The sequence below is a fragment of the Ursus maritimus genome, unplaced genomic scaffold, assembly GCF_017311325.1.
Source record: "Ursus maritimus isolate PB19 unplaced genomic scaffold, ASM1731132v1 scaffold_15, whole genome shotgun sequence".
In the NCBI taxonomy this organism is placed as follows: Eukaryota; Metazoa; Chordata; class Mammalia; order Carnivora; family Ursidae; genus Ursus; species Ursus maritimus.
In genome coordinates, this window is record NW_024423897.1 from 13,056,500 (window position 1) to 13,071,032 (window position 14,533).

The following is a 14,533-nucleotide window of genomic DNA, read 5'->3' on the forward strand; positions in this document are numbered from 1 at the left end:
GACTGTGCAATGAGATCCAGGAAACCATCTGGAACTTGGGATAAGATAATTAGAGGAAGGGAACAACACTTTCTGTATTTTTCCCTCCAATATATTTTCCTTGCCACATACCCAAACAGTTTTCTTTGATTTGTCATCAGCTGTTTGTGAGTGGCCATTTCCATTGCTGAAAAACTCTGCTTATTATGTATGCTTCTGGAAGACTCATCATGAAAATTAGCATGCCAATGTCTCTAAGAAATCATGTTTTAAATAAATGTGATCCACCTTGTTTACCCCCGTATTTCCCAAACTTATCTGAGAATGCTACCCTAAAATGTTACAAAAGCTTTACAGTAAACATAAGGCTTATGTAATTTATCATGTTGTTTACTTAAATTTTTTAAAAAATTTGATAGTATCTTTGAAAATTTAAAAAAAAAATTGAAAAAAAATTAACCTCCCCTAGAATACCATCATTCACATAAATCTACTGCTAATATCTTGATGTATTCCTTTCCTTCTTTTTTTTTTTAATTCCAATGATTATCCTCAAACCACATTCTCATTTAGTTGAGTACAATTTTAGTGACAAGAAATAGGTTCCTTGGACCAAAAGTCTGTCTTTCACTACAGCTCACTAGCAATTTCCTTAGTTATATGTGAAATCATTCTTCTTTAGACAGAATATTTATAATTCAGAGTGCAAAGGTTCAAGATAGAGGACTGTTATGAATATACTCTAGTCAAATTGTAAAAAGTGACATGGTTAACTTGCCTTTTCAGCAAAGAAATGATGATTTGAAATCAAGACCTCTTTAGATCCAGGACCAGGCTTAGATGGAAGATATGCTCATACGTATGTGCTTTGGCTGATACCTAATTGTTGAGGAACCTTCTTTTTCCCAGTTCTGGGAAAATTTAGGCATCTTTTCCCCCTCCTTTCCAACTTGAAATCCCAATAAATCCCCATGAAGGGGATATATATAATTTTAGAAAGTTATTTATTATTTCAGGAATTATTTATTACTTAAGGAGCATTAGAACATTAAAATCCAAATCGTGTGCTCTAATACTAGACTTTATTGACTCAGCACTGGACTCGAAAGTGTTACTAGAAATACCTAGAGAGTACTCAAGACCTTTCTATGGATCACATGAGGAAAAGTGAAGATACCTTCATGTTTCAAAATATTCTATTTAAGACCACACAACATGAGTCAGGAACTTCTAATGAAGTTCAGCTAGAGTGATTTTACAGTTATCCAAAGTTAAACACGAATGAACCCCTTATGTAACTAGGAAATTGTCTGAAAATGGAAATCAATTAAAATAACTCAGTTGGAGGAAATGTTCAAGAGCAGATTAATTAGCAAATAATTTTTAAAGTATTTTCTTCACAATAATCCTTCCCTGTCCATTATTAAAAAAAAAAAACAGTCTTTAAAATTTGTATAAATTTAATACATGTTCAAGTGTCAGAGGGATAATCCTGGAATAGTGTAAAATGAGATTATAATGATGGTGATGATTATTATAGTGACTTGGGATATCTTAAAATAGTACATCAATGTTAAATTTTTTGACGATAAGTAAACCAATTAAAATCAGTCTTTAAAGAAGCATATCCTTCAAAGATATACTTTATATACATATATCTAAGTGCTTTATGTGCTTTATATATATGATTTATATATATTTGTTTTATATATACACACATATATGTACCTATATATACACGTATTATATTATACACTCTACAGCTGTTAGACTATAGTAAATCTGTTTTTACCAGAGATTTCTTACAATGTTGATATCCTGCTGATAAGTATTGAAATAACAGATGTTTTGAAGTGATAATTCAAAAAGATGATTAGTGCTTGAGGCAGAAATGAGAAAAGCAGTATAGTAAGTAGTAAGCACATTGGATTAAAAGTCAAAACACTCAGATTTTAACTCTGATTCTCCTGGAGAACAAGCTGTGTGGTTTTAGGTACAATCCTTTCATCTCTCTGAGTCTGTTTTCTCGCCTTTTCAGTGAAGAAATAACACCTGCACAGTCGACTACATCACACTAGAGTAAGGGTGGAATAAGATTAGATGCCAAAAACACTTTGAGATGTATTCGTTAGGTATATTAATTTAACCAACAAATGTTTATCGAGCATTTTCTATGTGCCAGACGGGCACTGCTCTAAGTAATAGTAACGCATTGGTGAACAAAAGTGCAAATGTCCCTATTCTGTAGCACATGTTACAGTCTTGGGGAAAACTTATTTTAGATGGATTAGAAACATAGATAGGATAAATAAATAGATGACAGATTAGAAACACAGATTTGTAGATGATAGGAAGGTGATGGATATAATTACATATATAGTTATATACAAACACACAAATTATACTAATTCATTTCAGATCACTATAAATGCTCTGAATGAATGTCTTTTGAAGAGATAGCTTTGAACTGAGACCTCAATGATGAGAAAAATTCAGGGATGAGCAGAAAGGGAAAGGCAATTAAAGGAGGAGAGGAGAGAACAAGATCTGAGGTGAGAATAAATGTGCGATGTTTAAGAAACAGAAAGTGTAGGAGTGCTTGGGTGTCTCAGTTGGTTAAGTGTCTGCCTTCGGCTCAGGTCATGATCCCAGGTTCCTGGGATTGAGCCCTGCATCAGACTCCCTGCTCAGTGGAGAGTCTGTTTCTCCCTGTCCCCTGTTCCTTCATTCACTTGTGTGCTCTCTCTCTATCTCTCTCAAATAAATAAAATATTAAAAAAAAAAAGAAACAAAAAGTTCAATAATATAATATGTCTGAAGCCTGGTGATGCCGACGATCATGGTATAAGATGACACTCTGGATGCAAGTGGGGCCACACCTAAAAAGCTTTGTGCATTTCACTAAGGAGTTGACCTTTATTCTAATGCAATAAGAAGCCTTTGGATAATGAAGTGAAGTGATGTTACTTGCAGTTTAAGAAGATAGCTGATGCTGTGTGAATAATGCATTCTAAGAGTGTAATAAAAAAAATGGAATAGGGAATCAACAATGAAGAATTATAGGTGGTGAATTATTAGGAATGCCTATCACAACAATTTATTTAATATGGTATTGGCCATATTTTCACTGGAAATGCTGTCTACTGAGAAACTCAGAGTAATATTCACCAGGCCCTGTTCTGTGGACTTAAAACTTATGAAGGAGGTTTATTGCCTCCTTTAAGTTACTTTGTATCTATTAATTCACAGAAGCAGTCACTGTATGGAGACTAAATGGACTAACATTAATCATCATAATAAAGTATACCTTAAAACCCCACTTGGAAATGGCCCTGTTTGGAAATTGAAAATATTCTGGGCTCCCTACATAACCATCAGTGTGTACTCCTGCATCGGACAATGTTTCAGCTCCCTGCCAATCTGCCTGGGGCAACATTTTTGCTCTCTGTCCTTCATTTCCATTGCCTAAATTCTTTAATTGGCAAATTTCCCTAGCTGATATGTAGAGCTACTTAATTGTGGCTGTGTTCAGTTACTAAATTTGGATATGGAGTAGAAACCCACATTTCGAGGTGTCTAATCAATCCCTGATACTTTTGTGTTTTCAGATTCCAAGTACTCAAATGATACAAGCATCTTCCAGGGGAGAAAAAAAAAAAAGTAAATTTTACTGTGGCAGAGATTAAACTCATTTCCATTGAGAATTTCCCTCCTTCCCTCCTTATGTTATAGGCAATTTCTATTCAGAGGAGGTAACCTATAGAGAAGAATATGATGGCTGTGTTGGAGGAATGGGTTTCTTTTGGTCTATGTAAGTCTTGATCAAAATTGTATAACCTATAATAGCTTTGAGGTATCATACTTCCTGTTCCCATCACAGCATTTTAGTTACATAAGACTAACACTATAGCAATCTTTGGAGGAATATGGCATCCACTTAGGACTTTGTTTTCTCTTAAGTTTTTCAAAATGGCAGAGTTTCTCATCTCAGGAACACTACAACATTATTTTTCAAGTAAGGAATTCAGACTCTACCTGAAAAAAAAATCATCTACACAAAACATTTAAAAAAATATTCTACATTGGTTCTAGAATCAAGATGGGAAATGAAGACTATAAAAAGTTCAAAAGTAACTGCACAGAAAATAAACTGCAGCTGTTTACTAATAATTTAGTCTTTATAAGTTGAGCATAGTCTCAGTGGCTACCTTTTACCTCAGGAAATTCTTGGCACTGATCAGTCGATGATTTATATACAACAGGAAAAGATGAGCGTAGAAAGTTTCTAAACATGCTACAACATTCCTTTGGGTATCTAAGTTGGATTCATTAGACAAGCTGGCTTCAGGAGCTGACTGGAGATCTCAGCCAGTAAAGGTTAAAAGGTGCTCTCTCTTCATTTTAACAATTCCTCTTGGGTTTTTGGTAACTGCTTTTTCTCAAAAATTCAACTGAATTATAGAATGTCTAGATATAGTATTTCTGTGGAAACGGATTGCATTATGCCAGAGTCTGAGTATCTGCTCCACACCTGGCATTAAAAGCACCAGATAAGGCTACAGCAAATTCAGAATGAAGGATTCCAGAGTCAAATTTCAAAAGATAATACTAAAGCCATGGTCTGGTAAAGTAAATATAACACCACTTCCACCAACAAAAAATACTAGAGGAATCGAACCTTATAAATTTTTTTGGATATTGTTAGCAATTTAGAATTTTTTTTATTCTGCCAAAAGCCATCACATTGTCCTCTTAATAGTTCATCCTCTTGATTTTTGAAATTCTGGTTGTTTAATAGAAATAAAAAATGTGTGTGTTAACTTCAGTTGAACATGAATAAGATGGTTGCCTCTGATCTCAGCATCACACCGGACACAAATAAAAATAATAATAATAGAATTTAAATACATAAATTATAAATTAATAATAATTTTTAAAATTACATGAATATTGGATACTTTATAATCCTAAAATAGAACAAAGTTGAATTTTGAAAAAGAATTAAATGGTGCTGCTTTATCTATCCCCTAGTCACTTAAACCTTACAAAGTTACACAAAATTTCCCAGAAGTTAATCTGCTTCTTTTCCAGGGCACTTAGGTTTCCACCTTTACTTATTTTGATGCAAAAACAAACAAACAAACAAATCCATAAGTGAAGATCCCAAGCTAACTCTGCAAGGAGTCAACACCACTTTGCCAGCTGCATGGATATCCAACCCAGTCACCTTGCTTAGCTGGAGATGTTTACTTCTGAGGTCTCGGGGGCGCCTGGGTGGCGCAGTCCTTAAGCGTCTGCCTTCGGCTCAGGGCGTGATCCCAGCCTTCTGGGATCGAGCCCCACATCAGGCTCCTCCGCTGGGAGCCTGCTTCTTCCTCTCCCACTCCCCCTGCTTGTGTTCCCTCTCTCACTGGCTATCTCTCTGTTAAATAAATAAATAAAATCTTCAAAAAAAAAAAAAAAAGCTGAGGTCTCTTGCAGTAATTGGGCTAAAGGAAGTATAAAAGGTCTTATATAGTATTACAAACCCAAAATTGGGAAAATTAGGAAGACAAGGAGAAAGTCTGCTTTGAAGTATGATTGTTAAACATGTTAGTGCTAAAATACCTTGAGAGAAAAACCCAATTATACTCCAGTTACAAATATCCATCTAACTTACATTCAAGTAAAATATGGCACAAACCAATAAATAAAAACCTAACTCCATATAACTAACAGGAAAAAGAAGAAAATCTTAACTAAATATCTGTTAAGGGTACGGTAGGGATAAATAAAGTCCATCATCTACCTACATCCCACCCATTTACTTATTTACTTCTCCTCCCATCCACCTGGGTTTGTCGCATGATGGTATGCATTCACTCACTTTCCTTTACCATCTTCATCTTTATGATCTTATGTTAAAATCTTTGAGAGGCATCCATCATCCTATATATTTTTTCTTGAGATTAAACCTAAGGCAATATTTAGAAATTTAGAATATTTCCAGAAACTACCATTAGCAGGGAGGGAGAGAGTGAAAAGTTCTATAGTCCTTTGAAAATGTGGCCCAGCCAAGATCTCATTCCCTTGGCGTTATCCTGTTTGAGTTCTATTTAGAAATGGTTTTATCCTAATCAGTTTTCCAAGGAGTGAAATAAAATTGTTTATAGAAGAAAAGGTCTTTTGTAAACAAGACGCTTAAGAAGAAGCCTGTGAACAGGGGGAATGGTTACCCCTCAGCCTGGTGGTATGTTCCAGACAATAAACTGTACACATCAACCCGACTCACCCTGGGATTTTGTCGTATCATCGATAAAGTGTAGCCTGTATATAAGGCTGGGCAAAAGGAAAGGGTAAGATGTCACTGGAAGGGCATTACTTATCCTTAAAAACCTGAAACATAGAACAAAATTAAGTTTGGGATCTGTGTTGATAGGTTGTTTTTGCCCCCACCTAGAGTGCAGGGGGAACCAGTGTGATGGTGACCGAAATTTGACTTAGATGGTTGCAGTTCAGGGGCTGGATCATTTAACTTTTTAGAAAGATGGAGAAAATTCAGGCTTCTTTAGTATATTTTAATCACAGTCAATAAGGAGAAACCTTCGGAAAATGAATTGTCTCAGAACGTGCTTGGTTTGGTCCTGATTTAAAATGACAAGAAGAATCTTGATTAATCAAGGAACACCTGAGCCTACCCATCTTTAGAACACAGGTCCCTCCCCTTTAGTATTTTCTCTGTGTTGCTCTCCTTCATCTTTTCTATCCCTCTCACTTCCCTCTCCTTATTTTCAATGCCCCCTTTTGCTCATCTTTCTTCTCTAACCTTTTCTTTTCTATCCTGACATTCTTTCTGGCTTTTACCTTTTCCCCTCCCCCAACCACTTTATTCTTCTGTACTGACCAGACTTTAGGCAACAGCCTTTCAAAAACATTCTTTAGTCCCTGGCTGTAAGGAAGAAGTAGCCCTCAACACCTTGCCCTCAAAAAAAAAAAAAAAAAAAAGAAAAAAAAAAGATTTTTAAATGAGAATGAATTCCACAATTTCTGACAATTTTGACTTGTATTTTCCGGCTACTGATTATTTCAATTCAAGTCTATTTAAAGGTTCTTCATTAACTTAGTATTTAAAATATGAACATGGCCAAATTATCATTCTCTTTCGTTCCTGAATAGAGTACATTACAATACTAGAATTCCACGCATTGTATTCCTTTTCAACTCTTCTATTTAAAAAAAAAAAAAAGAAAAGAAAAAAGAAAAGTCCCTTCCCGGAGATTTCTATGTTATCCTTTCATTTTCATCTTCTCAGGATTACTCTCTGGACTATGAAAAGGTAGACTTTTAAAATAGTGTAACAATATCTCCAAACTGGTTTCTATCATCTTGATGAACCAAATTATATATTTTGTTTCTTAGTTATTGGACCCAGGGTGTGTATCTCCAAAGAGTATTGCTATGCCTTCCGGTGGCAGTGTGTTTTTCTGAAAAACAGGTCATGATGAATTTGCACATAAAGAGTTTCTCCCATTAGTCTCGAGTCTCAGCTTATCATATTTCTATACCTTCTGAGAATATTCAGAACAAAATATCCCTGCCTTCTGTATAACGTTATTCTTTTTATAAAACCAGACTTTTGTCATAATAGAGAAGACAGTGGACCCATTTCTCTTGCAAGAGAAGATTATCTCAATGGTGATCATGAAGCTGTTAGAGGAAACTTTTACCCTCTTATAAACTAATGATATCTTTCAAGTATTTGCTACATGGGCTTTTCATCTATGAAAATGGGTGGATAAAAAAGTAAACGGATCATGTAACAACAACAACAACAACAACAACAACAAGAAAGGTCCATTTCTGCAATGGAGATCTACTGGAATGTATGTCATACTTAGCAGAAATCTATGGTAAAGAAATGAAATTAAATAACTACAGAGAAATATGTATTCAATAATTTCAGTTTATAGCATCCAGAAAGCATGATGGTAATGTTTTTCTAATGCTGTAGCTGATTATGCTTTTGAAAATATCTAAAAACTGTATTTAATATTTTAAGGTATAGTTTTCTAAAGACGGAGAGACATTCTCAAAATGCACATAAAAATACTGACGACTCTGGAGATACATGTAATAAACACCTTAAGGTTAAAAGATGCACTCCAAAAAAAGTTAACAAAATTAAGTTAGTATTAAAGCTTCCTCAGAACTGTCAAATTTATCAGATTTAATTGTAGTACATTTGAGAATGATACATAAAATAGAAACACAGGCAAATATCTGAGCTACTTTTTAATTTGTTTTGTCTACCATATCCTCAAAATCACTGTTTCCAGGAATCATAGATATTAGAAAAGTCATCTTTAGCAAAGATTAAAGCACATCCATTCTTTTAAATTTTCTTGAGTCCCTGAATTCTCTATCATCATGGCACATTATATCCATTTCAATTAAAAAGAATATACTTTGACTACATTTGGCCAACTACTATTTCTGTTCTTTAAATACATGTCTATTTTTCTTATTTGGGGGGATTAAATAGATATTAAAAGTAGATTCTACCAAAATAGTAATGTTGCACATTGAATCAATGCAGTTGTTTCTGTTAACAGATCTAGCATTATTTCAGTTCTTGAAAACTAGCTTTTCAACTCATTCTTTGTCTACATTATATATCCTCAAGGTCCAGGTATGCAGATGAGAAGTAGGTAAAATGTTTCCTGCTTACACTACATTTAATTAAAGAGTTAACATACACATGTATCTAAGAATTATTATATATAATTAAATGTAAAGGAGCAGTCCTGGGTTCGTTACTTATACTCCAAAACAATAATACAACTGATCATTAAAGGTGTGTGCCTGTGTGTTTAAAATTCTTTACAAACTGAAAATTACACATAGAGCTTATAGAGGATACTCGTTTTCACATGTTAAAGTATTAAGAGGGATTTCCTAAAACAATGTTTCCTAGATGCATTATAAAATTCTGTCGATTTAGTGAAGATTGATATCATAGAGTGGGAGGTAAAGGAATCAGACACATGCACATTAGTACTCTAGAAAGCCTTACTTTTTAAAACTTATATCACTATCTTGGATCTTCTTTTTGTACATTCCTTCCCTACCTGCAGTCTTTGCAATTTATTTCAAATTTTATGAATTAAGAACAATTTTCTTAAAGCCAATTTAGAAGTTTAGATATGCACGAATATTATTACAATACATCACATACTCAATTATGCATTCCATTTTATGACCAATACGTTTTGTTCCTTAAGATTTTTTTTTCTCAGAATGTAGTAAAGGAACACTGGGTGGAATTGAAACCTGAAGGAATTTGTATAGCATGTGGAAGAATGGATGTTTGAAATTGACAAGAAAGGACACCTGGTGAGGCCTCTGACGTATATTTGAGTTGTGTCTTTGACAAAGCAATTCCTCCTAAACCCCTGAGACACTAATGGTGTTTGGCAGCCTCAAAACAGACCCATGACCCACATCCAGGTGATTACGCTACCCACAATATTAAAAAATAAAAAAGACTCTAAATCCGGGCTACTATTGAGTTTTAAAATCAAAACTTGGATTCTTAAGCTTCTTATTTTTTGTATGTATTTGCTATCTAAGTGAAGAAGAGATGGCTTTCTTAATACTGCCATTTAATTGCAATTTTAATATTGCTATTTAATAGTTTTTTAACAAATGCTTCAGAGAAGATGCAGCATTAGCTATAACTGGGAATCATAGATTCTCACCTTAGTTTCCTGTGTGATTTTAAACAATAATTTATTGCCTTGCTTCCCTTGTTTTAGCTGAGATCAATAATTTGTTTTGGCTTCATGAGTCTCTGTTTAACTAAATAAGATCGGTTGATTATCTTATTCAAAGGTTATTCAAATAAGTGAGTAATGTCTAGCACTATTTACTCTTATTGTTATAAATATTGTATTATTAAGTGCTTTTTTCTTCCTAAGTAGAAACCCATTAGTGTAACCAATTAATTGGTATACAAAGAAAAACATATTTCTAGTATAGAAAATTAGGGTTTAAGTTCAAATGGATGGTTAAAAAAATTACCATCTATCTCATTCACCTTTATCCCAGAGTTGGTGCTAATCTAATGCAAAACAGTGGATCAATATGTAATATTCCAAAATAAATGTTAAGAGCATTAGGCTCAGAGATAATCTACTTGAATTCAATGTAAACGTAGCAATGCCAAATGAAGTAGATGTAGTCTTTGGGCTGGAAGGGAGAATATTATCTTCACTTTTTCCCTGGATAATCAAACATCACTGCATAGAAAACACTATGATTGCCAAGTAAATGTAACATTTTTTAATGTAATTATGAGATATTTGTATCTGCCTTTTACTACAGATAGGTATGTGCACAGAATTACTACCATAGTAAATTGAATTAACATTGAGCAATCTATTAAAAATAGGATTCGTCCTTAAACTACATGCTGCCATTCTTATTACTTTATCATTTAGAATGAAAGCAAGGCTTCATTAGTAAAGATTTGATACTGTTCTCTAAAATAAAAACACAATAATGCAACCCACCTCCCAATCCTGGTCTCAGACGATTGTCATAACCATCTAGGAGTCGGTCCAAAATCCTGGTGAAGACAGTGGTGTTGTCTTTAAGTTCATCTTGTAATGAGGGTTGTCCATAGCTGAAAAAAACATAAAGGCAGGTAATAATCCAAATTATACAATTCTATTAAAACATTTTTCCAAATAAAGCCTTCCTTGGATTTTCCTACTTTCTTTTCTATTGAATTTAATTTGAAAATTCCTTTGGGCAAAGTAAAAAAAAAAAAAAAAAAGGTCATATTTTGATTTTTACCATTTTCTCATATTTGTTATCACACATGATAAGCTCTTTATTCTAATATTTCTAACTAGGAAGGAAAATTACAGGAAAGGAGTTCTGTTTCTTTGCATGTATAAATCTCAGCATGTACACAATGCTATAATGCATGTTTTCTCTGGGCAAGAACGTTAATGCATGCTAGAGAGGAACAAAAGTCTGGCAACCTTCTTCCCAAATTAAAAAAAATATATGTATATTTGAGCTATCAAATTAGTTTTGCTTTTATTTAATGTGTAGCATTGGCTTAAGATTTTACCTACCAACATACACTTCCTTTATCTACTTTATATATCTATCTACATATATCTATATTTGTTCTTTTGATGTTCTTTCAGGATATTTAGGTGAGAAAAATAGTTAAAACTTGTTTCTTAGGATAATTATAGTTTCAAATCAGTGTGTAATTTCCATTCCCCTTAAATTTTATGAACTGATTTTTACAACGTGTCTATTCAAACCTCTAATTAATTGAATTTTTGTCATTTCTGTCTTAGAGGTAAAAGATACCTTGAAAAGATATGGTCCAATATTCTTAATTTGTGGTTTACTGAACTGTAGTGTGGGATTAGTGTTTTAAGAAAACACAGTAATCTGTGAGCAGAGCTTGACCTAGAACCCTGTTTTCTTCAACTTTTAGTGTAAAACTTTAATTCTATTCTTCTGTAATGGAGTAATTGTTCCTATTTAAATCTTTCTAGTTGCAGGTGTAGTTTACCCCTTACCATTACTAGTCTTTGAGTTTCAACCACATAGTGACCACAGTTCAAATATTGTGTATTTCTTATATCAATCACACTATCATTTATGGTCATTAAATCATATTTTATGTAATGATTAGGATGACACCTCCAAAATCCTTTGAGAGAAGAGTTTTGTTTTTTTTTTTTATCTCAGAGTGGATCACACTCGCTGATATATTTCAGTGATAGCTCTGACCTTGAGTTAAAAAAAATTGAATACAGAGTGTAAACTGAGAAGTGCCACAAATATATCACTTTCATATTCTCTGTTTAATATGCTTTTGGCTTCACTCTTGTGTGTTTATATTACTGATCAATGTAAAAAAAACAGTAACGTCTAAAACCAGGATTCACTTATTTGACAGGAACAAGAAATATAATGAAAGTATCATTTCAAAAACAAGCACTATTTTTAAAAAGGTAATTACTTTTATATAGGCAAAATTCAATGGTCATTTTTCTGATAAAATTTTAATTCAATAATTAAAGCTATTATAACTAAAAGCTCTTCATGATGTTAAATATATGAAATGCAACTCTATGGAACAATTTTCCATTCTCCTAAATTCAACATTAATACCATACAGATTGACAGTTTACTCTCCTTTGGCAAACTTAAACATCTTACTAGCTTTTTGAAATCAAATTTTCACTGAGTTCTGTGTCTTCCAGGATGTCTCAATAGCAGATGATACCAGTAAAGCAAAAATAGTTGTCTAAATGCAATTATTTATAAAAACTCGTCACAAAATGAACTGCCATGCATGCATGCATGTTTCAAGGATATTGGAAGGTCATGGTGATAAAGTGGAAAAGAAATGCTAGTACACTTTAAGTTGTGAGGAGGGCCTCATCAAGCAGCCTACTGAAGAAAGCAGCAAAGTAAGAAGGGGTAAAGATGAGATGGGGTGAGTGACAGAGCACAATCCGATTCTGGATACAATTCCTAGAATATGCAGTTGTCTATTACCTTTTCCGGCATTTTCTCTGTGTTGAAGCTTATACCAAATTCAGGAAAAGCTTTCGTCCCTGGTTTTATCTTATAAATGTCGTTTCTACAAATTGTATGCATCAGAATGCAAATGCCAATAGAGACTTTTCCCTCCCTCCCAGAAAACTATTTCTGCTATCCCAACTGGAATAGTAATCTTTATTTCCTGTGATTTTCTAATCAGGTTATTCTTCATCTCCACTTCTAATTCACAATGTCCAGTTATAACTGTCAGAGAATAACCCCAGGATAAAGATCAAGATTGTTTATTGCTCTTAAACACTTACGCCAACGTAAGGTTTCCTAAACTGAATATATAATTTGAAGAGAAATGTCAGTTGCAGTACCTGATTTTGATTCCATATGAACCACTATATAATAAAATACTGTGCACTAACTCCATCTACAGGTCATTACAATAGTAACACTTCATATAATTTTTTCAAAAGCAATGGAGAACATTTAACTCCTCAGATTAAGAGTATCTGGCAATAGTGAATCTCCTCTTCATCTGGTAGTCATTACTTATCATACACAACAGCAAAAAATAAAAGCAGACAACTTCTCAATTAAAAAAAAAATCTATTCTTATCTTTCCAGACTATTTCTTCTCTCCACCTTAACTTATTAAGAGTTCACTTTCCATTACATCTTGAAGAACCTTAGGCTTTTATAATATGTCTAAGACTTTCTTAAGGGCCATAGGAGCAGACCAGTCAAGAAGTATTAAAGCAGATAGAGAAGAATCTGAAATATTCGGTCACTTTAATCACTGCTACTATAATATGTTTATATGCTTGATTTGATCATTAGCAAATTTCTGAGTACGGTTAAGCATATTATTAAATTTTTCTCATAACTTGTCCCCACAGTAGTTACGCTTAAATAGAGAAGTTTGATTTTATGTAATGTTCTTAAATATTTGTTCGGTATATTCTGCCTCTATTGATTATACAAAGAATGGTTTCAAAACATAATATGCACACGCATTTATAGAGACTTAGGACTTTCAAATTACAAATATTATTTTAAACTTTCCACTTTCATACAGTCGCAAGTTACTCTATGATCTTTACAGTTGGCTAGAAATTTTCTTGTTGGAAAATCAACTCATAGAGTATGCAGACATTAATTGGGGTAACTTTCTCTATGAATTAGGAACCCACGTATTTCATTCAGTTACAACTGAACAGTGAAAAGTTCAATTTAAGACTTAAATGTTGAATTAATACATTCCTTTAACAAAAGCGTGTTAAGTGTATTCTAACCATCATGCAAATAGATGGCTATTTTTTCATACTGCTCTTCTTTATTCTTAGTTGGGATTTTATTGCCGTTAAGTTTTTTGAATTCCCTTAGTCATGAATTCATCCAAGGACAATTTTCTTCCCCCTGAAAGAATAAATGAAAAGTTACAGAAATACTCATGCAGATTTAAAATAAAGTGCCCCCACCTTCTTCCAGTCAATGTGCTCAGAAGGAGGGTCCAGGCCCAAAGATAGTCAGAGAGACCCGGACTTTTCCTCATCGCGGGCTTGTGTAGCTGAAAAGTAGAACAAGTAGAGATCAATGTCTCTTGCAAGAAACATCAGGTTATAACCACTAGGGCTGACTGAGGCAGTTCAGATGAATGCTTTGAAGTCAGGAAATGACCTCACTGGGATATGACACCTCATTGGAAGCAATGGAAACCTGGACCATCCATTCTCCACTTTCCCTTCCATTTCTCCATTCAGAAATATATCAGTGTCTTAATTTCTCCTGTAAAAGAATACAAGTTGAAATCCTTTCAGGTGACAATATTGCTCAACATAAAAACTGTGAGTTTTTTTTCCCTCTAGGTTTTATATTTCCAATATAGTGTGAATTACTCTCTTCTTGTTGTTTATCATCTAAAAATTTTGACCTTTCTGACTGGAGTTTCCACGCCTGAACTGTGCATTGAAATTTTTAAGCTGGT

General features: G+C 33.6%; 1 protein-coding gene across 1 annotated transcript in view; it reads right to left on the reverse strand.

Annotated features, from left to right (window-relative positions):
- Positions 1 to 14,101, reverse strand: part of GABRA1 (gamma-aminobutyric acid type A receptor subunit alpha1) — a 52,429-nt gene extending 38,328 nt beyond the window's left edge. The window contains exons 1-2 of the mRNA XM_008692409.1: positions 14,028 to 14,101; positions 10,530 to 10,642 (exon numbers count right to left, since the gene is read on the reverse strand). Of these exons, the coding sequence (XP_008690631.1) occupies positions 10,530 to 10,642; positions 14,028 to 14,101 (187 nt within the window). The remainder of the gene's footprint in view (positions 1 to 10,529; positions 10,643 to 14,027) is intronic.
- Positions 14,102 to 14,533: the final 432 nt, after the last annotated feature.